The sequence below is a fragment of the Calypte anna genome, chromosome 8 (assembly GCF_003957555.1).
Source record: "Calypte anna isolate BGI_N300 chromosome 8, bCalAnn1_v1.p, whole genome shotgun sequence".
Taxonomy (NCBI): Eukaryota; Metazoa; Chordata; class Aves; order Apodiformes; family Trochilidae; genus Calypte; species Calypte anna.
Genome location: NC_044254.1, coordinates 29,412,865 through 29,439,869, shown reverse-complemented (window position 1 = coordinate 29,439,869; position 27,005 = coordinate 29,412,865). Strand labels below are relative to the sequence as shown.

General features: G+C 44.3%; 1 protein-coding gene across 6 annotated transcripts in view; it reads left to right on the top strand.

Moving 5' to 3' along the window:
* JAK1 (Janus kinase 1) overlaps nucleotides 1-27,005 on the top strand; it is a 48,511-nt gene that overhangs the window by 12,800 nt on the left and 8,706 nt on the right. For 2 of the 6 annotated variants that reach the window (XM_030455571.1, XM_030455574.1), the window contains 12 exons: nucleotides 12,145-12,224; nucleotides 13,451-13,646; nucleotides 15,515-15,638; nucleotides 18,785-18,938; nucleotides 19,323-19,486; nucleotides 19,691-20,033; nucleotides 20,789-20,968; nucleotides 21,715-21,872; nucleotides 22,599-22,722; nucleotides 23,709-23,898; nucleotides 25,222-25,328; nucleotides 26,543-26,689. In XM_030455571.1, coding sequence (XP_030311431.1) covers nucleotides 12,219-12,224; nucleotides 13,451-13,646; nucleotides 15,515-15,638; nucleotides 18,785-18,938; nucleotides 19,323-19,486; nucleotides 19,691-20,033; nucleotides 20,789-20,968; nucleotides 21,715-21,872; nucleotides 22,599-22,722; nucleotides 23,709-23,898; nucleotides 25,222-25,328; nucleotides 26,543-26,689 — 1,893 coding nt within the window. In that variant the 5' untranslated portion in view covers nucleotides 12,145-12,218. Of the gene's footprint in view, nucleotides 1-8,668; nucleotides 8,976-12,144; nucleotides 12,225-13,450; nucleotides 13,647-15,514; nucleotides 15,639-18,784; nucleotides 18,939-19,322; nucleotides 19,487-19,690; nucleotides 20,034-20,788; nucleotides 20,969-21,714; nucleotides 21,873-22,598; nucleotides 22,723-23,708; nucleotides 23,899-25,221; nucleotides 25,329-26,542; nucleotides 26,690-27,005 lie in introns of all 6 variants that reach the window. The other 4 variants (XM_030455575.1, XM_030455576.1, XM_030455572.1 and 1 more) reach the window with 4 other exon arrangements.

The window sequence follows — 27,005 nt, the reverse complement described above, 5'->3', positions numbered from 1 at the left end:
AGATGCTGCACTGAGAAAGCTCCACACAGCTCCAGGGTTTCCAGGAGGATGATTTTGTTGGATAGAGGCTGAGCTAGGAGGGACAGAGGGTCAGGAAGTTATTTCCTTGGTAATTGAACTTCTTAAGAGTGACTTAAGCACAGCAACTCCTTCATTTTCTAACCTTTTTTCCTGTTGGCTTTTTAGTCCTTTTGTTGTATAATTCCCTGGATGTTTTTACATGGGAATGATCATTGAAGGCTGAAAAAAATAATGTGTGGGAAATTCTGATGCTACTTTGGTGGTGGGTGTTGACACAAAGAACCCCTGGAGCTCTTGGGGTGTCCAGTTTGTGAAGGAAGAGATGTCCCAGCGAGCACTGGTCAAACTGGGAGGGTAGGAGGTACTGGGGGTGAGTCAGATATGTTTGAGTGAGTGCTAAAAGTGATAGAACCAGAGTGTCCCTGCTCAGCTATTTTTAATATTTGCTTACTCACATTTACTGTACAAAACCCTTTACAGGAAAGGTAGTTAAAAGCTCTTGGAAGGTCTTAAAGCCATTTTTTATGGCAAAAGCATATTGATTTAAAGTGATGTCTTCAGTCGTGCCTTTTTTGAGATTTTTGGGTTTTGTTTTTTAAGGTCTTAGCATAGTTCTTGTTGTGCTTGATGCTTCCAGCATTGCATCTCAGACCTACAGGGATAAACTGGCACTGAACCTCCCAACCTTTGGGCCTTCCAAGCAGCTCAGCAGTGGCACAGCTGAAGTGGGAAGGAGGGAGGAATAGCTGGGGGGTCCCTGGAGGTGCTTTTCTGCCTCACCAGCTGGAAGGCTTTAGTAAGGAACATGGTTTAATACAATCAAAAATACTTGCCTGGGTTTTAACCCACAATGGAATATACAAGTCAAGGCTTTCCAGTTGTGGAATCCCACCTGGAATTTGTAGCATTCCTAAGGTGCTGCCCTTCCCCATGTTGAGCTTGGGGAGATCTGAGCAGCATCCTGACTCCCTCCTTCACATCTTGTGGATGTTCTCTTCTTCAGAGCCCCTGGCAGCTCTCTTTGCAGGAGGAAGAAGTTCAGGAGGTTGCTTGGGGTTGTGGGTGAGTTCAGTGGTGGTTTCCTGTTTACTGCTGCTGACTGAGGATTTGGGCTGGGGCCAGAGAAGGTGCAAGAGGATTCACTGTTCCACAGGTCTGCCCCTGCCTCTCCCCAGCTCTGCTGTGTGCTGGAAGTCACTGGGTTTGCTTGCTGCTCCCCAAATTTCCCAGTGCACAGCCAGGTTCCTCCAGCTTCCTGCTGGGGTGGGAGGTTGAGGTCTTCTTGGAAAGAGAAGGGATCTTCTTTGCTGAAAGAGCTCTTCAGACCAGAAGCTCTTTGGTTAAGTGTGGATAAGCTGGACCTGATCAAGGTGTTAAAGCCAAAATACTTTTGTTATCAGGCTCTGGGGAAGAAAGGCTCCCATGTACAGCTCATCTTGGGGCTCATCAGTGGAGGAGCAAAGCAAGAGAGTGATTTGTCAGCCTTGAGTCACAGGCACATGGTCCTGCATCCAGAGCTGCTCTCAGGAGCCAGGCATCAGAAAAGCAAAGTGATGTCTGCTGGGGTGTGTTTCTAGAGGTCTGAAATTAAATTATACCTGGATCCAAAAGTGAGTTGGCCATGGTCAAAGTGGAAGTGCTCATGGTCAAAACTGGAAATTGAGAAGCAGTGAGAGGGCAGAAGCTTCTGTTCATCTTGTAATTTTGGGTTTTGAACAGACCTGAGAGTTGTGCTTTGAAGAGTGGCACTCAGTATTCTGAAACATAGAATATATTTTACTCAGAGGTTTTTTATTTTCCTGCTTTCATGCACTGCAATTGATTGTTAGGATGATTTTATTGCTCAAGGGGAGACCACCAAGTTACCAGGCAGCAGAAATAGGACAAGCCAATGTTTTCTAAAAAGAGAGGTTGGTGAACTGTAAATAAACACGAGGTGATTCAGCCTCCCCACAATTCTGTAGCAGAATTAAGTTGGGTTGGAAGCCAGCAGAGCTCTCTGGATTGAAATTGTCCTATGGGATGAGATTCTCTGCATTGCCAGCACATTTATGTCAAATGCTAAGTGTAGTAAAAGTCAGCCCAGAGGCCAAGCCATTAGCAACAGGATCATTTGCAACCTGCAGTGCAAACTCTTGAGCCTGTAACCCAAGCAGGACACCCAAGGAAAAGGAAAACAAAGTCCCAGTGTTCACCATTGTACACCAAAGCCACTTTCTCCCCACCTTGGATCTGCTCCTGACAGAGCTCTGGGGGCTAAACATGCAAAGTTTATTCCTAAGTAGCTGGGTAGTTAAAAATAACCTATAGATATTTGTCCAAGAGACTGAATGAATTGAGTGTAAATATTTAGTTTGCTTGACAGGGTGAAACTGGGCTGTAACTCCTAGTTGGCAGTTGTCTTGATTGTTCTAAGTACCCCATCAACATTCACAATTCAGTCACATGGTGGGAATTTCATTGCTGAAAATGATTGTTAGACCTTCAGTTGGTTATAAAAACAAAAACCCAACCTAATGAATGCTATGGTGTCCTGAAACCCAGTACTGCTGGGGAAATCCTGGTATCTGTTAATAGGCAGTGGTGGGAGAGTGGGCTGGATTTTTGGGTTCCTTCTCAGCCTCCTGTCCCTGCAGAGCAAGCTGCTTGTGGCAAATTCTGCCTGTGCTTAAACACTAAATTGTCAGTTCCTTTACTTGTCTCAGGAGATAAAACTGATACTAGAAGAATATCTGGGTGTTCCTCTGTTTCAGGTGGAAAAAAACTCTTACCTCTTAACTGCAGCAGCTGCTGGCCTGGCCCTTCAGAACACCCCAGCTGGAGGCCTGGAGGAGAATTGGTGTGAAACCCTGGGGGATGGGAGCTCAGCATCCCCCTGAGATGTGGCACACACCATGGTTGTGTTGAAAGGAGGAGCATCCAGCCCTTGGATATCCAGCCCAGCTCAGGCTCTGCCAGAGGGAAGCAGAGAATCCTCATTTGGCAGAGCTGGAGCTGTCCCCTCAGAGAACTCTCTGAATGGCTTCATTTGGCTTTCACTGATTGCCTTCCTTTGCTTCAAGTGGCTTCTGCCTGGTTACTTGGATTGAATTATTCTCAGGAAGAAAAGAGCCTGCAGCTGTGCAAAATGGTGATGGTTTTTTTCCTACTCTTTGTCTCAGTTTGGGTCAAAGAAAAAAAAGGATTTAGGGTCAGATGTGAAGCTTCTAATTCCTTTTCTTCCTCCCTTAGAGGTGATGTTTAGGGCTTCCTTCTTTTAAAGGTAGGCAGTATAAGGGAAGGTCAGCAAAAACTCCTCTTTCAGCTCTTCCCCAGCAGAGATACAACCACACTCTGCCCTTTGAAGATGAGTGCCTACCCCTTTGCTTTGCAGCCTGAAAATAAACCAGTTTCAAGTTCTGTCACTGGGAGGCTCTTTCTCTAAGGGTTGATTTCTAGGTTATTCTCCATGCTCTTCTCTTCTCCAAGCTTGCAGCCACCCTTGGGATGCATGGGATGAAGCAGGAGGTGTCCTTGTTGGTAAGGCTGGAGAAGTCCTTGCAGGTGAGCTGAGCTGCTGCCTGCCCCACGAAGCTCTGGCCTTGGTGAAGCAGTGAGAACACAAAATATGTCCATAAATTGGGCTGAATGGACTTAAAAGAGGGACTTGAGTAGTGTCTCATTTTGTTCCAGACAAACTGCAGTTCCTTCCTCTGAATAATAGGGGCAGATGTGTTTAGAGCTGCCCATTAACACAGGTGTGCTCTGGTGATTGAATAATAAAAGCAATTGCTGTGTGTGTCTGACAACAGATGGGCAATAAAGAAGTGTATTTTCCATTCATAATAAAATGATGTCTCAAGAGCAGTAAACCTTTCTCATCCCCAGCCATACACACACACTTGGAAGGCTGCAGCCAGCATGCCAGTGGATACAGACTGTGCTGGGGAGAAGTTGCTGATCCAATTAAAATTTAAAAAAAAAATTAAAAAAAACAGCATTAGCTTCTAATAGCAATGTCAGAAGCCAGCCTTGGTTTTCCTTTCAGGGGGTTTATCTCCCTTCTGGTCCCCATCAGGCTGGTGAGAAGCAGCATCAAATTCCATTTAAATTTATTGAATGGCTCTGGGGAGGGGGGGAGGCAGCTGCCAGTGTCAGGACTTCAGCTCAGTGCTGCCTTGACCCCTGTTCCTCCTCCTCCTGAACACCCATCCCAAGTGGTTCAGTGGGATTTCACTCAAGAAAAACCCACCAAAGGGTGGGTGACTGAGCCAAAGATGCTTCTTGAGTTTGTTTCTGCACATAGATGATCATAGAATCATAGAATTGGCTGGGTTGGAAGGGATCTCAGAGATCATCAAGTCCAACCCTTGAACCGCCGTTGCAGTTCCCAGCCCATGGCACTCAGTGCCACATCCAGGCTCTTTGGAAAGATCTCCAGACACGGAGAATCCACTACTTCCCTGGGCAGCCCATTCCAATGCCTGATCACCCTCTCCAGAAAGAAATTCTTTCTCATCTCCAACCTAAACCTCCCCTGGCACAACTTGAGACCCTGCCCTCTTGTCTTGCTGAGAGTTGCCTGGGAAAAGAGCCCAACCCCCCCCTGGCTCCAACCTCCTTTCAGGGAGTTGTAGAGAGTGATGAGGTCTCCCCTGAGCCACCTCTTCTTTAGGCTGAACAACCCCAGCTCTCTCAAACAGAGTAAAACAGAGTATCTGGAAAAAAGGAGATGAAGACTTCTGAACTGAACTGACAGCTGCCTCCAGAGCCCCTTCCTCTTCTGCAGCCCCCTCCCCTCCTACTGATGCTGACCTCTGCATTTAGCTTTTGCCTTTCAGAAGGGGACTAAAGGCAAACACAACATTTGGGCCACTCCATGCTCCACTGGGAAGCAGGTCCTCTTGTCCCAAGGTCCTGTCCCCATGGGGAGACAGAAGCTGTTGGAGGCTTGGCCCTTGGTTAGCTGCTTCCTAACCTGAAGTGCTGAGCTGGTCACTCTCCTCCAGCTTTTCTAAACTCAGAACATTTTTTCAATATACAGTGAAACAGTAGAGTCCAACAGCTTCCCTTGGGAACTTTTATTTGGGCTTGGAAAACTCCATATTGTTCACCTTCCATGGGACACACACCTCTTGTGGCTAAATGTAGATGAACCCTTTTGTTGGTCATACTGTTTATTAATCAACCTCAGTGCTTTCAGTTTTTAATTAATAGCTAATGCTTCCTACATTTACCACCATTAGAACATTTAATTTGTCAGCTGCAGGATCACTCATGAGTACAGTACAGCACTTCCAGATGTGGGGACTGCTATTCCTTACAGTGAGAAGCTTGAAGCCCAGTGTCAGGAAAAGCAAAAGCTTCCTAAAAATCCAGTAGTTAGTAAGACCAGGTCTATTAGCTTGACTGACTCTCTCCTTCATTAATATCCCAGCACGTAGGTTTTAATTGGAGATCCATATATTTGATTTTCAAACCTCTGGGTGGCATTGGCAGAGCTCCTGCAGATCTCATTTCTTTCTGCAAATGGGTGTCAGATGGTTGTGGCTTCCATGGCAACACTTGCTGCCTCTTTTGCAAAAGAACATCTGCATCTAAATCCTCTCTCCCTGATCTCCAGGGTGCTCTGGGGGCACAGGGTGGGTGCTGGGTGAGCAAGCTGGGGCTGCTCTGATAGCAGGGAGGGAATGAAGGGGAGGACCAATTTCTTTTTAACCCCAGGGGGCTGGAGCAGAAACCAGGCTGCAGCTTGGGTCTGGCAGAGGAGATGCTGCTGCTTCTCAGCCCAGAGCTTCTGTGACTTTCTGGACCTGGAAGCAGAGCCAGGAGTAATTTCTGAGGATAGAAGGCTTCCACTCTGCTGACAAACCAGCTGAAGTCCCCCACCCAACACTGTGAGTGCTGCTATATTTTTATGAAGATTCTGGGAGAAAGGGAGGAGTGAGGAAAACTGAAGCTAAGCTCTTTTTCTTGCTCTTGCTGAGTTTCATGCAGCTGCCCTGGCAGCTTTTCCAGGAGTTAGGTTTTGCCTGGAGGACAGAGGTGCCAGCTACAAGTTCTGCACTGCTGCTGATGCCTGTTGTTGTTTCTGGTTTGGGTGTCTGTGCAGGTTACACACACACAGCTGGTGGGGTCAGGAGGAGGAAGAGGTTGGGGATTTTTGGTTGGTAGCTGTATGTAAGCTGTGCCTGCAAAACTTCTTGCCAAACTACATTAACTTGGAGTCTTTTTGGTTAAGAGCAGAGGTGATCTGTGTCCGAATCTTCAGTCCCACTGCTGTTGTTCCCCTCCTGTTCTGCTGTACTGGGGGTGATGGCCTTTACAGGTGGGTTTGTACCATGGCTTTGGGGACCATGCAGCTTCATTTAGCATCTTCTTCATGACAGGAGGACCTGGTGCTCTACAGAGATTTCTGCACTTCAGATCTCAGCTTTTCACTTCATTATGGTGAAACTAAATCAATATATTACACATCCTGACAGAAAGGGCTTCAGTTGAGATGCTGTCTTTAACCCTGGGATTGCTTTGGTACCCTTTGGTACATTCCGTATTGCAGTATTGGGGCCACCAGCCACAGCAGGGTGAGTTTAACTTCATAAAAGCTGAGCAGAGAGCTCAGAAAGGGATAAAGTGGCTTTGAAAATCAAATCCCTGTTGCTGTTGGTGGCAAAGCCAGAGTTTGCTACAAAATTGTATGGTTCTGCAACTGTGTTATAGGGAGAATGCTTGCTGGTTAGGGGATGTCTTTGTTGGTGGTTTGCTCTGAACTGGTGAAGTTTTGTTTGCTTTTGTTTGTGACTTGTTTTAAATGGTAAGCCCTGAAAAGGGAGCTTCGACAGTATCTTCTCACCAACATTAAGAAAAGAAAAAAAACAAAGAAAAAGGCAAACCATCAAAAAATACCAGAGTGCAAAGCCACCAGAGGAAGCACACCACTGCCAGAAGTCTTCATCACAAAGCAAACCAGGGGATTCAAGTGTCTTGCCATATGCAGAGCAGAAGTTGGCCACATTTTTGATAAAACTCTTTAAGGCCTCTTGAAGTGATGAAAGGGCTTATGGCAACAAGTTAGTGGCACTTCTTTTTAAATCAGGTAGAATGAGATGCCAGCATTTCAGTTTGTTCTTCCAGGGTCAGCTTGAGCTTGCTTCTTGCTCTTGGTAATTCCTGCTCCTTGGGAAGTGCTGGAGTGCCAGGATGACTTCTGGGCAGCTGAGCACGGTGGTGCAGGACAAGTTCTTCCTCTTGGGTATAGAAATATTCCTCACCCCTGCCTTCTCTGAAGCTTGGGGACCTCCAGGCACGTAGTGGCTGGAGCTGGAGGATGGTGCCAAGGATGAGGAGGGAGAGTGGGGCTTGTGTCAAGTCCCTCTTGGATGCCACTGCCCTCGTGTGCAGTGCTTTCCTCCCCTGGGGAGCAGGGTGGGGAGAGAACTGGGGCAAGAGGCTCCATTCTGTGCTACAATTTGAAAATGGGGAAAAATAACACATCTGTAGCTGCTCTGAAGGAAGTGGCTCTGGGGCTGAGCTCCAGGGCAATGCCCATGTGTGTGGTTACTGTGCTGGAGCTGTCTGCAAACAGCTGCTGAGCCTGGGAGAAGGAGAACTTGGCAATAGCTCTGTGGTCACCAAGAAGTCCCAACTCTTTTGTATCTTTTACATCCTCTCAAAGTAGAAAAGCTTTGTGTGAAGTCCACCCACTTGGGCCATGGCTGTTTTGGAGGAACTGTTGCTTCTGATTCTGCCTCTCGGGTTAGAGGCTGGGGAGTGGGACATGGGAGACCCAGGGATCCAGTTTCCTGGGCAAGTCCTTGAGTTGCTCCTCCACTCATTTGCAGAAGGTTCATGCTACCATTTCTTAGGCTGCCTTGACTTTGCTAGACATCACCTGCTGCTTGGTTTGTTTGGGTGCTTGCTGAAGGTCTAAGACATGGTCTGGGTACCATCAGAAGAAATCTTAAGTTTTGTTTTTCCTTCTAAGCAAGTAAAATGAAGGATTCCCTTGCTGAGGAGCACCCCTGGGGCATGCAGATGGTCACTGGCCCTGCAGTGTTGTAACATCTCAGTACTATAGCAGAGGTAAGGGTGTGCAACAGGGGGGCACAAACAGCCCCCTCCCAGGTGCTTCTCAGTCTTCAGTAATTCTCCAGCAGAACAGTGTGGGACAGTCACACATTTCTGCATGGGGACATCTCTGAGACTGTGACCTTGGAGGAGCAGGATGGAGTCACCTCTCATGCTCTGGTCCAGCTGGAGAGGAGCTGTGCTGTCACCTGGATGGACAATGAAAATGTTTCACCTCCTTCCTGCTGGCTTTTCCTGCTTAGGAAAACCACTGGCAGCTAAGTATTAAATATTCAAATATTAAATATCAATTCAAATATTAAATATCCTAAACATTCAGAAAGCAAGAGGAGCTTGAATTACTGGGTTGTTCTGTGGAGGAGAGAAGGTGTTGAAGCTTTGTAGAAGTCCTGGCACATTTTTTAAACACTTAATCCTCTCTTCTCCTGAATCCCAGCACCATCCTGGCCAGGTGGCTGCTCTTGTGCATACAGCCCAGCCCAGTAAGACAATGTTAACCCTTGGTAGCCTTCTAGAGAGAGAATGTCACACATGTTGTAGTTTGGGTTTTTTTTCCCATTCTTCCTGTGTTCACTTCCAGCCCTGCCTCTCTGATGGATCCATGCAATGACTCCAGCCTGGATTCCTCTGTTGGAAAGGGCAGATCTCTGCCCTGGGCTTCAGCATCTCCTGACAGACCTTAACTGCTGGCTGTGGCCTGGGTGTCTGGCCAAGGACCACTGAGCTGAAGGAGTTGCCATGAGCTGGCCAAGCTGTAGATGTTTGCTCTGCCTGCCCCAGACACCTGTTGCCTTTCACCAAAGCTTGAGCTTTTCCTGGGGCACAAAACCCACTTGTGTAGTTCTGACACCTCCATTTCTAGTGACCTGATGAGGCTCACTTGCCAGGTAAGCCCAGAAGGCACAAGCACTCCACACCTTTCTCCTCCAAGAAAACACAGATTTGGAGGTTTTTGCCTCACTGATTTTCCTGGAAGTTTTCCTACGCATCCGAGCTGAGCTTCAGGAAACCCCTTCAGCCAGTGCAGTGCCACCAGGAAGAGGCCTTGTTTCCTGAAGATCTGCTTCATTGCTGGGAAGATGAGGTGGCTCTTGGCCAGTAAACTTCCATGGTGTTTGAAAGGTGCAAAGTGAGTGCTGGGTGCCAGCCCAGGCACGGGGAGGGACACGGAGGTGAGCAACGTGAAGGAGAGCATCAAGGAAGGAAGAGGTTCATTAATGCTGTGTCCCAGGCAGGAATAAAAACACATTGTGTGTGGAATTCTCTTGAAGCCTGGAATCTCCCTTCAGTCCCGTTGGGTGGTGATAAAGGTCTTTTTGAGATGGTTACCTTGTGGAGAACAAAAAAACAGTAAATGCACTTTTCCTGTAGTTTTTTATATAATAGGTCTTGGAGGGTTGGCTACAGCACAAGTACCTAAAAACCCATCATCATTTGGTAGGTTTCCATGGTGACTTGGAGCTTGATGGGTGAATAAATTTGCCTCCAAGGAAACTGTTCCCACTTCAGCTGCAAAGTGGTTATAACAGAAAGAGTACATATAAAGTTGTTATCTCAGAATCTGTGAGTGAGAAAGGATTAAGTACCCCCTGCTGGTTTTGCAGCAAGTTCTAAAAAAATGTTGGTTGCTCTTCCTCTTGTAGGAAGCCCAACCTCAAGTTGTTTTGGCAATTGTGGGTGCATGGTTTTGATTTTTGTGCCTTGTGTGCACCCAAAATCACTGATGTTGTGGTTGTAGCCCTTGGCTGATGGATGAATCATTGTCCCCCTCTGCTGGTGATGCACCGGGCTGGGGTTTGCTCCCCCTGCCATCCAGTTGTGTTCCTCTGGGACTGAAATACAGATTTGAGGAGGTGACAGGTATGTGTGTGTGTGTGTCAGGATTTCCAGAGAAACCCTTTGCTTTGAGGAGTGCTCCAAAGCCATCAGGTTTCAAGGACTTCCTAAATAGGATCTCCAGAAGAGCCATCCTGCCTAAATTGTTATATTATCCCCTAAATATTTTTCAGCCTGAATCACAGGAAGCTGTTTCTCCCTTGAGAACCAGGAATCAGGTGAAGATTAAATAAGTTCTGAAAACAAAAGCAAATGCTGTCCTGTCAGTCCAACCACCCGAGGCTGAGCCCATCCCTGTCACCCTGTGTTGTGTCCCCTGCTCCAGGAGGGTGGGTCAAGTGTTGGGAAATTGCACAAAAGGATGAGCAGGGAAAAATGGAATTTATCTTGGAGGAAGAGACGAGTGGAACATGGCAGAAGCCAAGCAAAATGCAGCCTGCAAAAGGATACAGATGGATCTTTCAAGTTTGTCAAGGAAAACACTCATGGGGGAGGGAAGTAATCTGCAGAAGATCTATGGAAACAAAAAATTGGTTCTGTCCTGAACCTGCAAATATCTGAAAAAATTGTTAGTAAATAGTGAGTTGTAAATGAGATGTTTGGTTGATTGGTTCATTCCCAGAAGCATATTGTAAATGAAGCAGCAGCACTTCAGGTTCTTTTGTGTTCTGGGAATTGCTGCCCTGATTAGAAACAAGAGCTATTAAGCAAAACCAAAGAATGTTCTGTTGAAAAGCAGCAATTTTGATTTATGAGTCTGCAAGAAGGCAATGGTTTTATATTTCCCTTCACCTTTTACAACATCTGGACAACCTTTTTAATGTTATGCCCACACAGACATTAAAATATATCGAGTTACAATATATTTATGAAAATATATTGGGTTAAAATATATTTATTGAAATGTAGTGGTAAGGTATGTCATTTATACGGGAGTGTTTTCAGTTAGATTAAAGCTCATACCTTTAACCTTTTGCATTTGGATTTTCTGGTGCTGTGCAGAAATAATTACTGACTTCTCTGTGTGTTCCAGTAATCATTCTCTCCATTTCTTTTCCCCCATGTTATTGCTGAGGGAATGTGTCTGGAAGCTCAAATTTAGCTTTAAAGTGGCACAGATGGGAGGAACGTGCAACTGAATTGTACATCCATGCAGTACTGTTAAATGTTCTTTTTTCTCTGATGTTACCACGTTTGTGGGGCACTTCCCAAGCTTGTGCATCAGGGTCAGACCTTCCCCAGGCTAAGCCTAAGGCAATTCTCACTGCAATCCACCCTCTCAGATGAAAGCTTAATGCTTGTGCAGCAAAAACAAGTTTTTACAGATTTAGTTCAAGTACATTTGGTTTTGTCCCATGGAGTTTACTGTCCTGGGGAGGTGGTGATTAAACCAGGAGCTTCCAGGGGATTGGTTTCCCCTTGAGAACATGGAGCTGGGGCTCACAGCCTGGGATGTGGGACCACTGCCAGAGCACAGGAATCTCTCCAAGGAGGCTTCTTACCATTCTCCCCTTCTCTGCTTCCTGAGTATTCCTGGAGCATCTTCACTGATGAGGACTTTTAAACAGAGGCACTGTCACACCTCACATTCCAAAAAAAAAATTGTGTTGATATTTCCCTGGTTTGCTTCCTGTAACTCGGGGTGAGAGCAGTTTTGCAAAGCAACCCCAGAATATTGAGGTGGTTTGTGGTGTTAGGTAAAGCTTAAAAAAAACCACAACTAGACTTGGAAGGTGACAGAGCTGCTTAAATCACTGAAGTCAAGGGCTGAGGTCTTGGGGAGCAAGGAAGGGAAAGGAACAACAGAGCCTAGGAGAGAATTGGGGTTAGCAATATGTGGTGAAGAATAAATAAAGGAACTTCAAAAGCAGGGACAGGTAAAGCAAAGCAGAGTGCTGCTTGGGTGTCACATCTGCAATGAGTATGACACCAAACTGGTGGATGATGCCCTGAAAATGTGAAAAAACCCCAATAAATAACCAGGATTTTCTCCTGGTTTTTGTTTGCCTCTCAACTACTACACCCAAGGAGTCAAAAAATACCAGGAGGCTTAAGTGGGCTCCTGGGTCTTTGGTTGAGACTGGATCTGAATCTCAGTTGTGGAACTGGAAAGATTCCCTTGACTTGCAAGGGGGAGTTTTCTCACCCTGCCCATGTACTTTGTGCCTCAGGCTGTACCAAAGCATTTCTGACAATTCTCTCTTTTGTGTTTTTCCTCAGCCAGGGTCAAGTTGCTTGTGGAGAGTGTGAAGAGAATCCATTTTGGTAGCCTAGAGGATCACTCAGTCACATAAATGCAGGTCTGTTGGCTTCTGAGATTTGGGTTGCTTTGGTTTTTGGGGGGAGGATTAAGTTTGGAAGTTAGAATTGGTGATTTTGTCACTAATTGAGCTAAAGCTTGGTAAAAAGCCATAGAACACAAACCCCCTCATATCCCACTGTGTGGTCATTTATTTCCTTTCCCCTCTTTAAGCACCTGGTTTAAAACATAACACACCTTTTCTTTCAGATCAGAGCTGCCTTGTATGTATTCTTGGCTGCCTAAAAGCTATTGCATTAAACCTACTTAGTGCTACTCTTTCCTTCTGGAGATGAAGCACTGCTAAAAAATAAATAGCTCTGCAGTAAAGCTCCTTTCACCACGACACATTAAGTACCAGGAGTTTAAAAAACAGAGGGTGAAAGGGCAATAAGTGCTTTTACATTCTTTCCTGTATCTGACTCATCTTTTTTCTTATTCCTTAACTATACTTCCAAAATGAATGGTGACACAACTTACAGACTCTCAGCAGCTTGAAATCCATGTTTTTTACCTTAGTTCTGAGTCACTTACTACCCTGGCATGACACTTTAAAATTTCTTTTAGTAAACCCAGGAAATTTATGTGGTTGGAATTTGCCAGCAATCTCCAGCAGGTTTTATATCTGCACTTTGTAGTATCTTAAGCTGTAAGTCCTCAAGAAGATAATGAGTTGTCTGATTTGTAAAATTAAATTAGTGCTGCAGATGTTTGTGACCAACTTTTGATGAAAACCTTCTGTAGTAACCCAATGCTATTTCTAGAAGACTGTGAGAAATACTTTCTAAAAGACTATGAGAAATACTGAGCTGTTAAGGAGATTGTAAAAATAGAAGCACTCTTTTTTTTTTTTTCTTGAAGGAAATATAATTTGATCTGTTTATATTACCCAGCCTCAAGTATTGTTTTACAGCCTGTTAGGTGCTTAAGGATGTGAAAGTTATTCCTGCTTTACAGTAAGTAGAGAAACAATGTAGAATAGTTTTGGAGTCACCACACCAGAAAGGAACTGTTTGGAACAGAGCTAGCAGGAACAGAATAAGCACTGACACTTCTTATTTCACTTTTGTGGAGAGTTCTGATGTGGAATAATCAGGTTCCCAGTGTGAGGACTTGAGAGAAATGCCTGACCCATGCAGTAGCCTCAGGAAAGCAACAACTTTCTGTCCCAACAAATACTCAAACTCTCCTTCACACTGTGCTCAACGACTCTTCCTCCACTTTCAGTATCTAAACGTGAAAGAGGACTGCAAAGCCATGGCTTTCTGTGCAAAAATGAGGAGCACAAAGAAGAACGAGCTGCTGGAAGCTCAGCATCAGGGTTTAGAAGTCCTCTTCTACCTGCAAGATAAAAACCCCATTCTTTACACCAGTGGGGAGTTCACCTCGGAGGAGCTGTGCATTGAGGCTGCCCAGAAATGCTGTGAGTATGAGGATTGTGCAGATTGTCTCAGTGACAAGGCTTGGGAGTCTCAAAAGTGATGTGTCCTTTGCTGCATGTCACTGCTTGTAGGAGAAATGTGCATGTTTCCTAGCCTAGGGTGGGATGTTTTGCCAAGGGTCTGTTTGGGCACTTCTGAAACTGCTTGAGGTGGGAGAGATTGTCTTGAGATGCAGGTAAAGTGATGATCTCCCACCCTGCTCTCTGGCAGATACAACAGTGATTTTTTTTAATTGGGTGGGATGATCAGGATTCTTTTAAGAGAGGAGGAGACACCATATGCAAATAAGTGAAGACAAAGCTGACTTTATCTTGTGTTCTGCTTGGTAAGCCTGTCTGGATCTGTCCCGTGTTATAAAACGTTTTGGAGGAGAAGGCTGATGAAAAGCAAACCCAAACAGAACCTATTTGCTGCTTTTCCAGCTTTAGTTTTCTGTTACCAGACTCTTGTTTGCAGAGAGTTAGGAAGTCTGTGCTCCTCATAATACACCCACTGAGAGAATGTGAACAGTTAATTTTAGGAATATATAAACATCTAATGAAGGTGTCTTGCTTTGCCACTGGGGTCCTTGACTCAGCAAAATAGTTTAAAAACCTATGTAATTTGATTGGAATTAGTGGCTTTTCCTGCAGCTTGGCAATGTTTACTTTTCCCATGTCAGCTTGGTTCTTGGAACACTGAGTACCCTTCAGTTCATTTGCCTAATTGCTTCTCTTCCACTGGAGAGGCAGGAATGGTGGAAAGCTGAAGGACAAACCACATCAAAAAAAACTGCTGGTGTTGCTTTTGGATGGTTTTAATGAAAATGAGGAGTACTTAAACCCCAGCAGTTTATGTCAGTGTGTAAGAGCTCTGAACTGCTCTGGGTGTGAACCCACACACAGTGCATCTGCTCCCAGTAATTTCTGCTGCAGCTTTAAGACCTTTGAAGGAATGTTCCTGAAGGCAACTTCTTGATGCCTTTTTTCACTTTTCCCTAAGTCCCCAGTGAAGGACAAAAGCTTTACCCATTTCAGCAAGCCTGTGGTGCTGGGCTCTGCTGTAAATCCCAGCTTGAAGAGTTAAACCAGTGGTGGCACCTCCTTGCTGCTGCCTGACCTCACCTTCCCTGGGCTTTGCATTGAATGGGTTCAGTTTCTTATTTCTGTGGCTTTTCTTCTTCCCTCCTCTTGCTCCCCAGCTGACACCAGAAATGGGTCTGCAGGACCCTGGCAAAGTGCTCTGCAGTTGGCCCAGTTTCAGAAGGACACTTAAGCCCCATGGTGACAGTGCTCTCTACAACCAAGCTGCTTGCCTGAGCAGAGCTCTTGCAAAAAGGCCTCTTCCTGAGCAGGAAACTCAAGGAACTGAGCAAGGAATTCAACCCAAGGGTGGACCCATAACCATAGCTTGGCCTCTGTGCTAATGAGGAGGGGAGGGATTTAATCATTTAGTTAAATTTTCAACTATGGGAGTCAAAAGTATTAATAAAATAAAACTGAGACCAAAGTTATGGAACTGCTGAGTGGTTTTGTTAAAATACCCATGTCTGGGATCTGGGAAAAGTGAGGATTATTGAGTCATTTCCTCTTTAAAGTTCAGACCTTTGGCAAAATCAGGATTTCAGTATAGGTTTAATGTCAGAAGTAGCTGAAATGAAGCTGTTTTATACTCCCTAGAAGTGAACCAGCACACAGTTTACAGTTCCACTTTAACCATAATTCTCTTAAGAGCTTGTGTTAAACAAATCCCAGTATCACTTTCTTTTTATGGTCTGTTTTGCAAGATCAGATGCTTTACGAGTTGGTATTTTTGAGGTGTGTGTCTTGTAGCCCTGTGATTCATCCACGTGTTTACTTCTCTCTTCCAGCTATCTCTCCTCTGTGCCATAATCTCTTTGCCCTCTATGATGAAACCAGAAAACTTTGGTATGCACCAAACCATATCTTTAAGATAGATGAGAAAACATCACAGAGGCTCCATTATCGAATGAGGTAAGTGCAGAACATCTGAAAAATGATTTCTTGTCCATGTGTAGATCCTCTTAACTCTTCCTGCTGAACCCCACAGCTCACAGCATAGGGAAGAGATTAAGCTTTAAAATGTTTCCTGATTTTTTTTTTCATCTTGCTGTCTAACCTCAAAAATAAAAAAAAAGCCCCAGGAGTCAAAAAACCCCCAAGAACTTTTATCCACGAAGCTGTAGGTGACTGCAGGAGCTAAAAGCTAAATTGAAAAAAAGGAAAAGAAAGAAAAAGCAGCTCAAAAATGTTGTTTATTTATGTCAGTGTTTTTGCATGTTTCAGTTTCCATTTGAAGTATTCAGAGTGAACTGGAATCAATGGGAATTTCACATTTAGCTTGAAAGGAAGAAGCAACATGGTGCTGCTTGGGAAATTCTCTGGACAGAGGAGATTTATTTTTTACATTTTTATTCCCACTTCCTGCATCAATCTGAGCTTCAAGTGTATGATATGGGAGAAGAATATCTGGAATAAGCTTTGCTTTCAGGAAAAATTAGTCTGGAGACTTCACCAGTCTTCCCAAACCAAGTCCACAGATTGTTTTTGTCAGTTCTTCAGGGTGCAGCTGACAGAAACCAGACTTCTCCATATTATTCCCTCTTTGCCTTAAAATGTAACACTCACATCCACAGTCAGTTTGGAGGAAAAAACTTAAAATGGTAATGTAGCAGTATGCATTTTGCACTTTATTTCCTGATAATCTCTTCTTAGAGACAAAATGGGGCTCTGACTTGTGCTTGTGAATGAGAGAACTGGCTGTGTAAACCTCAGGTTGTGCATCCAGACCATTTTCTGGGCTTGTCAGAGATTAGCAACCACTTTTCTTATGCAGATAGAAAAAGCTTTGAAGATGTTTTAATTCTCAGTACATTTGTGCCAGGCTGGAATGGTTCTTGTTGTTGGATGAACTGTTACAAGCCAAAAAAATAAAGGTTCAACAAAAAGGTCTTTTCCATTTAAATAATTCTGATACCCATGCCTATTTTTAGAAGAGGAAGAGGATATTATAGTCTTGTCTTTTCTCTGTAACAGTCTGTTAACAGCATTAATGACTTAACCTTGACTAAGCTCAGATTTAAACAGCTGTAATTAAGTTTGGCAGATAACCACCATACTGTAATGCAATTGAGTGACTCTCTAAAAGAAGCTCTGAGGACTCTAATGGCCTCTTACAGAGCATTAAGTGCCCTTTTCTTGCTTTAAGAGATCAGTCAGATTAACCATATACTGGATAATAAAATTTCTTGGTATAATGGGAATCTGCAGTTCTTTGATGTGGGCTGCTTTTGTCACTAGGAGAAAGTGGCATTTTGAAAACCTGGTTGTGGGAATTTAATCCTCTGATGAGAGGTATGATGCTGCTTTTAACACAATCCTTAAAATAATGATTCCTGCTGTGCTTGGTGGTGTTCTGTGCCTGCTGTGGCTGAATGATGAGAGCTCTTCCCAGGTTCTCCTTCATTCCCACTGCATCTTCCCTGCAACATCTTCTGCTTGAGCAGCTTCCCCTCGTGACTGCTTATAAATACCCAGTTTTGGGTGTGTAGGCAAAATGACTTGATGTTGAACTTTATGTTCTTGAGATTTTTCTACCATTTTGTAGAAGAAAGCTGCAAGATATCCTGCTTCCTAGGTTGAAAAGTTCTGGTGGTTTGGTTTTTTAAGCTTTGGAGTTGGGATTTGAAGCCTGGCAGGGGCATCTCTTTTGTCAGCTCTACTTCATGCAGGAAAGTTGGCAGACTTTGGGCTAATAATGTGTATTTAAAATAATTTTATATACATTCAAGAAGAGACTGAGTTAAGTACTAAAACCTAAAGGTTCCTGTCTCCTTAGGAATACTGTAGTGCGGTGGTGAAGAGATACTTCCCTTATTTCCTTTCTGATCTGTTGTGTGTCTTGGCTTGGGCATCTGAACTGAGAGCAGGTTTGGGGACTGAGAAGTTGTGAGCAATACAGGGTTGTGAAACTGTTGTCTAAATGAATATTGTTTCTTTTGAGTTCTGCAAGAGGCAGAATTCCTCTTGAAAAAGGAAGATTATCTTGGCTCATGTAATAGTGCAGCATGGAATCATTTAGAGACTGAATAACTTTAATGTGGACAGCCTCATTTCTGAAATCCATTGCATTGATAGGTTTGATTGAATCATGTCCTATTAAAATTCTGTATGGCAAACTAAGGTATGTGAGTGAGTGGTTTCAAACACTTGATATATTTGATTTTTCTCCCAGTGCTGAAAGCTTTAAATTTGCTTTCTGACTGGGTGGACTTCTCCTCCTCTCCCCATCAAACCTGTGCAAACCACTTTCTTTTTGGTAATAGTTTAAAAGGATTTGCTTTTCACTAGGAACTTTGTCACTGACCCTGTATTTCTTTCAAGTTAAAAAAAAACCACAACCCTCAACACAACACAACAGAAAGTCTCCAACATAAGAAAGCAATAAGTATCTTGCAGTCTGTCTCCTCCTCACCCCAAGTCCATCATCACTGCAGAGCCCTTTGTTGATGAAGTGCCTCAAACAATGGGGCTCCAGTTTTTATTGTAACTTATAAAGTGTTGTGGTAATCAGGGCAGTTCAATAGGAAGAGGAGCAAATTCTCCTCTCAGTCACAAACAATACACAATACCTTGCCCATAATTATTTTCAGGAAATACCAAAGAAAAATTTGAGTTATTAATTATCACTCATCTTATAAAGGAGCATAGGGAAACAAAGGCATTTCCTGGAGGCAGAATGATTTACTTTGCTTTTTATTCTTCAACCAAAGGGTCCTGCAGCATCTTCCAGTGCCTGTCAGGAGTTTTTGGCACAGCTGTGTGGGTTCCTACTGCTACTCCTGCTGTAGATACATGGTCAGTCACAGTATCATGAGCTAGGAGTGAGATACTATGGGGTGGAAATGCTGAAGACCTTTGACTAATAAATTGTTTTCCTTCAGTTCCTCAAGGCAGGCATGCAGTTTCAGGAGTAAACCACTTGAAGTTGCAACCTCTAGGCAGAAGATTGGTGCATTTTGACTTGAAACTGGTTTTCTTTTCAAAGTTTAAATGATGTCTCTAATGTAAGAGGGAGATTTCCCCCCCCAATTTTTAAATTTTCTTCCTCTCCTTGCAAGATTCTACTTCACCAACTGGCATGGCACTAGTGAAAACGAGCCCTCAGTGTGGAGGCATTCATCCAAGAAGGCAAAGACCTCTTGTGAGAAGAAGCTGGCACCAGAGGGAACCCCTATACTAGATGCAAACTCACTAGAATACATCTTTGCACAGGTGAGAGGTTGCTTGCAAGGTATTGCTGCCATTGTGGTCACACAAAACCTCTTTGATCCATCAGAAGATGATTTCAAGACTTATTTTTCAGCACATGTAACCTTACCTGTTAGTATTCCTAAGTCCTTTCTTCTCTCAGGCATAGGTGGTGGTGGTTTCTTCTCAGACAGACCAGGGCTTGCCCAGGTTTCTGTCTCAGTGCTCTCCATCTGCTGCACAGCTCCTCCCTTCTTCTCCTGTCCCTTCCTGTCCTGGGTTTCAGTTTTGGGAGACTCTTGCTGCTCGAGAAGAGCCACCTATCTTGTGACATGTTCCTTGCTGATGAATAAACTGTGACAAACACTAAACCTGGTAGCTTTCTTTTGTTTTTTGCTTCCTCATCAGGGTCAGTATGACTTTGTGAAAGGCCTGGCACCAGTCCGTGACGCTCAGAACGAGCAAGAGGGTCATGAAATTGAGAATGAATGTCTGGGGATGGCTGTCCTTGCAATCTGCCATGATGCCATCAAGAAAAATGTGAAGCTTCCAGAGCTTCCCAAGGATATCAGGTGAGCTGGATTAACACTTTTTGTCACTGTTGGGTCAGCTGTGCTTCTCTTCCAGAAAGAATTTTAAGCATTTAGAATTCTACAGGGTCTACATCTACAGGCTCTACACCTTGTTTCCTTTCAAAGTAGGGCAGCTGCACATTTCCAAGAGTTAAAAGTTCAGGAGATGAGACTGTTAACTCCTAGCACTGTTTTTCCTTCCAGTTACAAGCATTACATCCCTGAAACTTTGAACAAGATCATCAGACAGAGGAATTTCTTAACGAGGATTCGGATCAACAATGTTTTCAGGCATTTCCTAAAAGAGTTCAACAACAAAACCATTTGCAACAACACCGTGTCTTCCCGGGACCTGAAAGTGAAATACTTATCAACCATGGAGACCTTGACTAAAAACTGTGGAGCAGAAATCTTTGAGACTTCCTTTTTGCTGATTTCATCTGAGAATGAAATCAGCAGATGCAATGGTGGGGACAGCGAGGTGCCCCCGGTGTACGAGGTCCTCGTGACGGGGAACAACGGGATCCAGTGGAGGCTGAAGCCAACTGTGAGTATCCCTGGGATAAATGGGAATTAGAGGATTGCTTCTAGGAGCATCACCAAAAAATGGGGTGCTTTACAGCTCTTCAAACACTGCAGAGCACTGCAGACTTCCTGCCTAGGATTAGGGAGGTTGGAAGGGACCTCAGGAGGTGTCTTGTCCAACCCTGCGTTCAAGGGGTTTTATCCAGGCTGGTCTTAAACACTTCCAGGGGTGACCCCTGCACAACTTCTGTGGGCAACTTCATCAGGAAATTGCAAGTCTGGTGCTTCATCTGCCAGGCCAGGCACAAGTCCTGGGAGATGAATGTCTGTGGGAACCCTTAGGCCTTGGTTCTCTGTCCTGATATCACAGAGTTAATGCCTTTTCTGCCTCTGGCACCCCAGTGCCCTGTTTGCTCACACTCACAGGTTTTTTTCTGGAGAAATTAAACCACAGTGACAGTAAAGCTGAGCTTTCTCACATCAGGGATATTTTAGGTGTTGTTCCATGTTGCAGTGCTGCTAACTGAGGTTGCTTTGCTCAGCCTCTTCTGTGTTTGTGTACACAAATATCAAACAAGCTCAGGGTTCAAAGGGGTTCTGACACATTCCTGTTTTTCTAGATAGTATTTTTCAGTAATTCAGTGCAAAAAATACTCCAGATTTAAGTAGCCATGGAAGGTGAATTTGTCTTGATTTTTTGGCTTAGAGTAAAAAAAAAAAAGTGCTTAAAAAACCTGGGTTTTATTAGGATATTTTAAATCCAAAATATATTTGCAGTCTGTACAGACAGAGAAGGAGAAGAAGAAAAAAACAGATGGCAAACCCAGAAAGGATGAAGAGAAACAGAAAATTCGAGAAAATTCCTGGAACAATTTCTCCTATTTTCCTGAAATCACCCACATTGTCATCAAGGAGTTCACAACAGTCAGCATTAACAAGCAGGACAACAAACGAATGGTAAGAACCAAACCTGGGATAGGGTTCCCTCTGCTGGGAAGCCACAGAGGTGTTGGGCAAGGGGTTGGCAGCCTCCTTGAGGGACATTTTCTGACAGGACTCTGAAGAAGAGTGAAATGTGCTGTCCCCAGAGTGTCCTCAGGTGCCAGAGGGTTGGTTTGGAGAGCAGCAAGTAGGTGAGCAGAGTTGCTTGTGTCTGGTGGGCTCCTTGCTACAATTCTCAGCCTTCATCTGTTCAGCCTGGGACATCCAAAAGCTGCATCAACACAGAGGAGCTCAGGAAGGGTGGCAGAGAGGAGACAATTCAGAGAGGAGCTGGAGGGAAGGGCAGGGTTGGTTTATAAATACCCAGTTTTTTGTGTCCTCTGGTTCTTCTTGCTGTGGGCTGCCAGCTGTTACAATTTGGAAGGAGTTGCCAGGGTGCTCTTGGTTTCAAGCCCAGTGTGACTGCCCCAGTCCTGAATTTCTGGAGGTTCAGAGAGCCTGGGGGAAGAGTTTTCCTTACAGATCTCCTGTGGGATTACAGCAAAACACCAAGCAGCTGGAGAAGGGAAGTTTCTAGCCAGTAGTGAGTGAATAGAGTAGAGAATGGGCAGTGTTGGCTTCCTAAAAATGTATTCTTTCCTGTCACAGCTCTCAGGTTGTATTTTAGCCAGTCCATGCAGAAGTGGTTGGATATTAAAGCACTCTTTAAATATTTTAACAAAACTGGAAGCCTTCTTGACTGAAATCTCCTTTTGTTGTAGGAATTGAAGCTCTCCTCCCACGATGAGGCCCTGTCCTTTGCATCACTGATAGATGGCTACTTCAGGCTGACAGCAGATGCCCACCATTACCTCTGCACAGATGTGGCTCCTCCCCTGATTGAGCACAACATAAAAAATGGGTGCCATGGGCCCATTTGGTCAGTAAAATATTGGTTTTTATGTTTTCCCCTTGAAAATCAGTCTCCAGTAGGGCTGCATTGAGGAAATCTGACACTGGGAGTGTTGGTGGTGAACAAATGGTTGTAGAACAACTTATTTTTTCTGATGGTTGTGTGGAAAAAATGTCACTTTCACTCCTCATGAAGTTGCTGATCTGTAAAGCCAGGGTTCCCTCACAACAGGAGGATTCTGAGGCTTAGTTCAGTAACAGCTGTAAAGATTCAGCTGCACAGATGGGAATATTGTGGGCAAACAAACTTGAACTGTATCTACACTGACCCTGGGAGCCTTTGGGTTTTTTTAAGTAGCTGCAGGAATTATTTTCCTTTTTTGGCTCTTCCTTTTTTGTGACATGTAGAAAAGGGAGAATTTATGGTGTGTGCTGTGTTGGATGCAGAATTTCCTCACCAAGCATCCTCAGAGCTTAATATAATTTTCTTCTGCTTTTTTTGCAGCTAAATGTGAGCCTGGGTAATGCCCACAGAGAATGTTTTGATCATGATGATAATAATAGTAATAATGATGATGATAATGTTGATAATAATAATAATAATAATAATAATAATAATAATAATAATTCTAACTTGCTGTTACACATTTGTGTTCCAAATGTCAGCTTACTCTCCTGTGTAGTTCCTACTGATAGATTCTGGATGCAGCTGCTCATTCCTTGCTTTTCCTCTGTGGCTCTTTGACTCTTGCAGCACAGAATATGCCATCAACAAGCTGCGACAGGAGGGGAATGAAGCAGGGATGTATGTGTTGAGGTGGAGCTGCACCAACTTCAACCACATTCTCATGACAGTGACTTGTTGTGAAGACTCTGAGGTACATCAGCTGTGACATGCCCAGCAGGCACCTACAGACAGCTCCCTGGCACCCACACTGCTGCCTTGCTGCTCCCTAGGGCCATCACCCTCAGCTTGCTTTGGAAGCTGATGCAGCAGAGGGTAAATTGAATGAAATTCAACAAGGCCAAGTGGAGAGTATCTGGGAAAGAACAACCCAGAGTGCCAGTAGAGGTTGGGGAGCAGCACAGGGGAAAGGGACCTGGGGGGAAAGTTCTGGGGGACAGGAGGATGGGCAGGAGGCAGCAGTGTGTGGCCTTGTGGCCAGTGGCACCTGGGGTGCATCAGGAAGGGGTGGTCAGGAGGTTGAGAGGTTTTTCTCCCTCTCTGCTCTGCCCTGGTGAGGCCACATCTGGAATATTGTGTGCAGTATGTGTGTTCCAGAAGGACAGGGAACTTCTGGGAGAGTCCAACAGAACCACAAAGAGGATGAAGGGTGTGGAACATCTCCTGGTGGAGGAAAGCCTGAGGGGTGACCTCAGTAGTGTTTATAAATAAGGAAAGGGGTGAATGCCAGGAGGATGGAGCCTGGCTCTGCTCAGTGATGTCCAGTGACAGGACATCAGCTGACCTGCTCGTTTTGGGAGGATATTTAAGGAGTTCACACAAACCCAATACTAGCAGAAAAAACATAGGAACTCTTTTCCTTGTCTCAGGAAAATAAAAAGTGGATAGAAACAGTGATGAGGTCAGGGAGGGACATTTTAAACAGGAAACAACAAAATGATGCATAAAAAAAGCAACTCAAATTGTAGCTGTCTCTTAGCACTGACATTTGGTTCATCTTCTTCATGACCAACACTGTTTGATTAGGGGACCTCAGCTCAGGACCAAGTGATGAACTGGTCCCACATCTCATTTCAAAGGATTTGGGGGAGCTTTTATGGCTTTACAAACATTTTTTCAACTTTACCAATAGGTATTTTCTTTTCTTTCTTTTTTTTTCCCCCTTCTCCCTGGTAATAGCAGATGATAAATAATTCAGTCCAGTACAAGAACTTCCAGATTGATGTGAAGAAAGGTGGGTACTTCCTGCATGGTTCAAACAAGCCTTTCTCATCCTTAAAAGAGCTGATGGATCACCTGAAAGGACAGATACTTCGGACAGACAACATCAGCTTTACACTGAAGAGGTGCTGCCAGCCCAAACCCAGAGGTAATTTTACCCTTTAAGAGAAGCAGCAAAATTTTTTGTTGAAAGGAAACAAACTCCAGCAAGAGGAGGGATTCACAGAGTCTTTGGTTTGTTCTGTATTCTTGAGTGAAGCTCTTTTTCCTTCTTCATGGAGGGGGAATCTTGTCAACCAGCAAAGTTTTAGGGTTTCCTCTTAATGTCACAAGCTCAGCACAGGATGCTCAGGGTGCCTTCTCCTGAGCCCTGTTTGTGTGAACTTCTCAAACAGCACTGAGAAAAGTTCTGGTTTCCCTTTCTGGAGACCCTGCAGCCTCAAACTCCAGATTTGTTTAAAAAGAAAATGTGCCACGGGCTGCACATCTGCAACAGAGCAGGGACCATAGAAGGTCCCTTCCTCTTCTCCACCAAGTCACATCTGCCTCGTGGTGCCACCATGCATCCCACTGAGTTCCTCCAAGAAAGGGGGGGCTGCAACCTGCAGTGGGGCCTTGGCAACCTCTGCTTTGAAGCTTGTTTGCTTTCTGAGCTTTGGTGACTCTCTTCATCTCCACCAAGCAGCAGGGAAGGTTTGGCCCCCAGCTGTAGGCAGGAAGGACAGTCAGAAGGTCCATTTGTGAGGTCAGACTGTTGAGGGCTGGGACAGCTGGGTGTTTGTTACACTGTTGGTGCCAACACCTAATGAAATGGTTGGCTGGGAAGTGGGAGTGTTTGGAGTTGTGTGTGCAAGAGGAAACAGCAGTGTGGTTGTGTCAGTCAGATAATGGTTTCCTGGAAGAAGCAGGGGAATAACTGAGCAACAGTCATTACCTGCTCCTCCTGAGACATTTAGAGGGTGCTCTGCATGGACACTGAGCTTGTCCCTGCTTTTGGATAACATTGAGAACTGGTTGCAGTTTGACAGCTGGAGTTGGAACAGAATGTGCAGGTGACAGAGCTGCCCACCCACTTTGGCTTTTCACTGGCATTACCATGAGATCCAGTGCCTCTGTTACCATTTTTCTTCTTTTTTTGCATCTGTTTATTTACTTGGTTGTTCACAAAGAATAAGTGAATGATCACCTGGGTACTTGTGCAGCAAACACTGTTGGTTTTTAACAGCAGCCCCAGTATGGGTAATATGAACACTGTATGTATCATAAAATATAAAATATGTACCTCTAATCTGCTGAATGACAGAGTAGAAGTTACTTGAGCAGAAGTTAAGTCAAAGTGTCTTCCTCATTCATGTTGGGGATTGACCTTGCAGTGAGCACACCCAGCAGTGTTACTGACTGAGAAGCAGTAGATCAGCAGCAGATCTTTTGGGAAGATCTTCAAGAACAATTTCTCTCACTTCCCTTCCAGAAATCTCCAACTTGCTCGTTGCAACCAAGAAGGCCCAGGAGTGGCAGCCTGTGGATCACCTGGGGCAGCTGAGTTTCCATCTGATCCTCAAGGATGGAATCACACAGGTGGGTTGCTGCTGGAAGGGCTTGCTTAGAACCAGAGAACTTTCTCTATGAAATGGGACAGCCCACCAGCACAGGGCAGGTAAAATCACCTCACCCCATTTGAGTGGGTTCTTCCAGTTCTCCTCAGCAAAACTTCATTTGAGTCTTTATTTATATTAAAGATTTATTGGATTTATTGGCTATTTCTTGGATTATTTCAGAATCCAAACCTTTATGTGTCGTGTGGATAAAGCAGCTTGGCAGGAATGTCTTGCACTAAAGACAGAAATCCAACTGATATTCCCCCTCTATGGGCAGAGGTGCTGCTGAGGTCATTCCTAAAAGCTGTGGAAGTCTTAAGAGCTGCTTTTCCAAGCTGTTTTGGTTTGTTGTTTATTTTTTTGCTAAATTGTCTTTTAAAACCTGACATAGCAGTGAAACAGGCAACCTGAGGTTTAAGATGCTATAATTAAAAAAAAAGGGTGAAGTATCCAAGCTCTGAAGAGTCTTTGCATTCAAAATGTTGTGTTCCAAACTGATTAGCACCCAAATTTTCTGGCAGTTGTTTTTAGTTTAATAAAGTTTAAAAAGAATCCACAGTGGCTTAAATGCACAAATCACACTGAATGTTTCTAAAAGACCTGAGCTCTTAAATCATGCAGCTAAGCTGCTTCAGTGAAATAAAAAGTTTTGGTTTGTTTTTTTTTTAATTGCATCACTGACCAGGGAGAACAGCTATAGATGATTTAGTTGTTATTTGATTGGTATATTTGCAGTTAGTGTGCAGCCTTCCTGGAAAAATATCCCCTCTGTTATTTAGGAGGAAATTGCTTCCCCAAACAAAGTGTTCCCTTGAAGTATTACTTCCTCCAGCTTTTGGAAGCACATTAAAGTTTGTCCTCAATAGCAGCTTATTGTAAACAAGAGGCCTGTCATTATTTACTCATTTGGTGTTTAGTCTGAAAAAGTTAAATCACACTCAGATCTGTTGGATGCAGAAGCCCTTTAATGCCAGATAAATTCCCAGTGGTGAGTGTGCTCAGAGAAACCACTCCAGATGGGGAGCCTGTCGTGGGTTTCTCACTGGAATAACTTTAAATCTCTGTGCAGATGAAGTGGAGAGCTAAGCCCAACTCAGAGCTGCAGAATGAGGGGTAGAGAGAAATATTTCAGTAAATCTCTGCTTGTTTGCCTCATGTTCTGCTTTGAAAAACACCTGGTGTGTTCTGTCTCAGGGAGAACATCTTGGAAGAGGGACGAGGACACAGATCTATGCTGGGATTCTCAACTACAAAGATGATGAGAATGAAGGGAATCAGCATGAAAAAGAGATTAAAGTCCTCCTCAAAGTCTTGGACCCCAGCCACAGGGACATTTCTTTGGCAAGTTCTTTCCTTTTTCTCTGTTGTAGTACGAGCACAGGGGATCCCAATTCTGGGCATGGCTAATTCTGAAAAGCCTTTAAAAAGGGGGATGTGGTTATAGAAGGGGAATGGGATGGTGCTGAAGGTGTTTCTCACTGTTTGAGGCAGACAAAGCCCTGGTTGATCAGGACTTTGGAGATATTTGGTTTCTTGTTCTGCATTTTGCATAATCATCACCTAGGAAGAGAGTAATGCTGCACAGGAGGTGATGCCAAGACCTGACCCTCCACTGCCTTGTTCCTACAGTGGTTGACACATCCTTGGCACTGGTGGC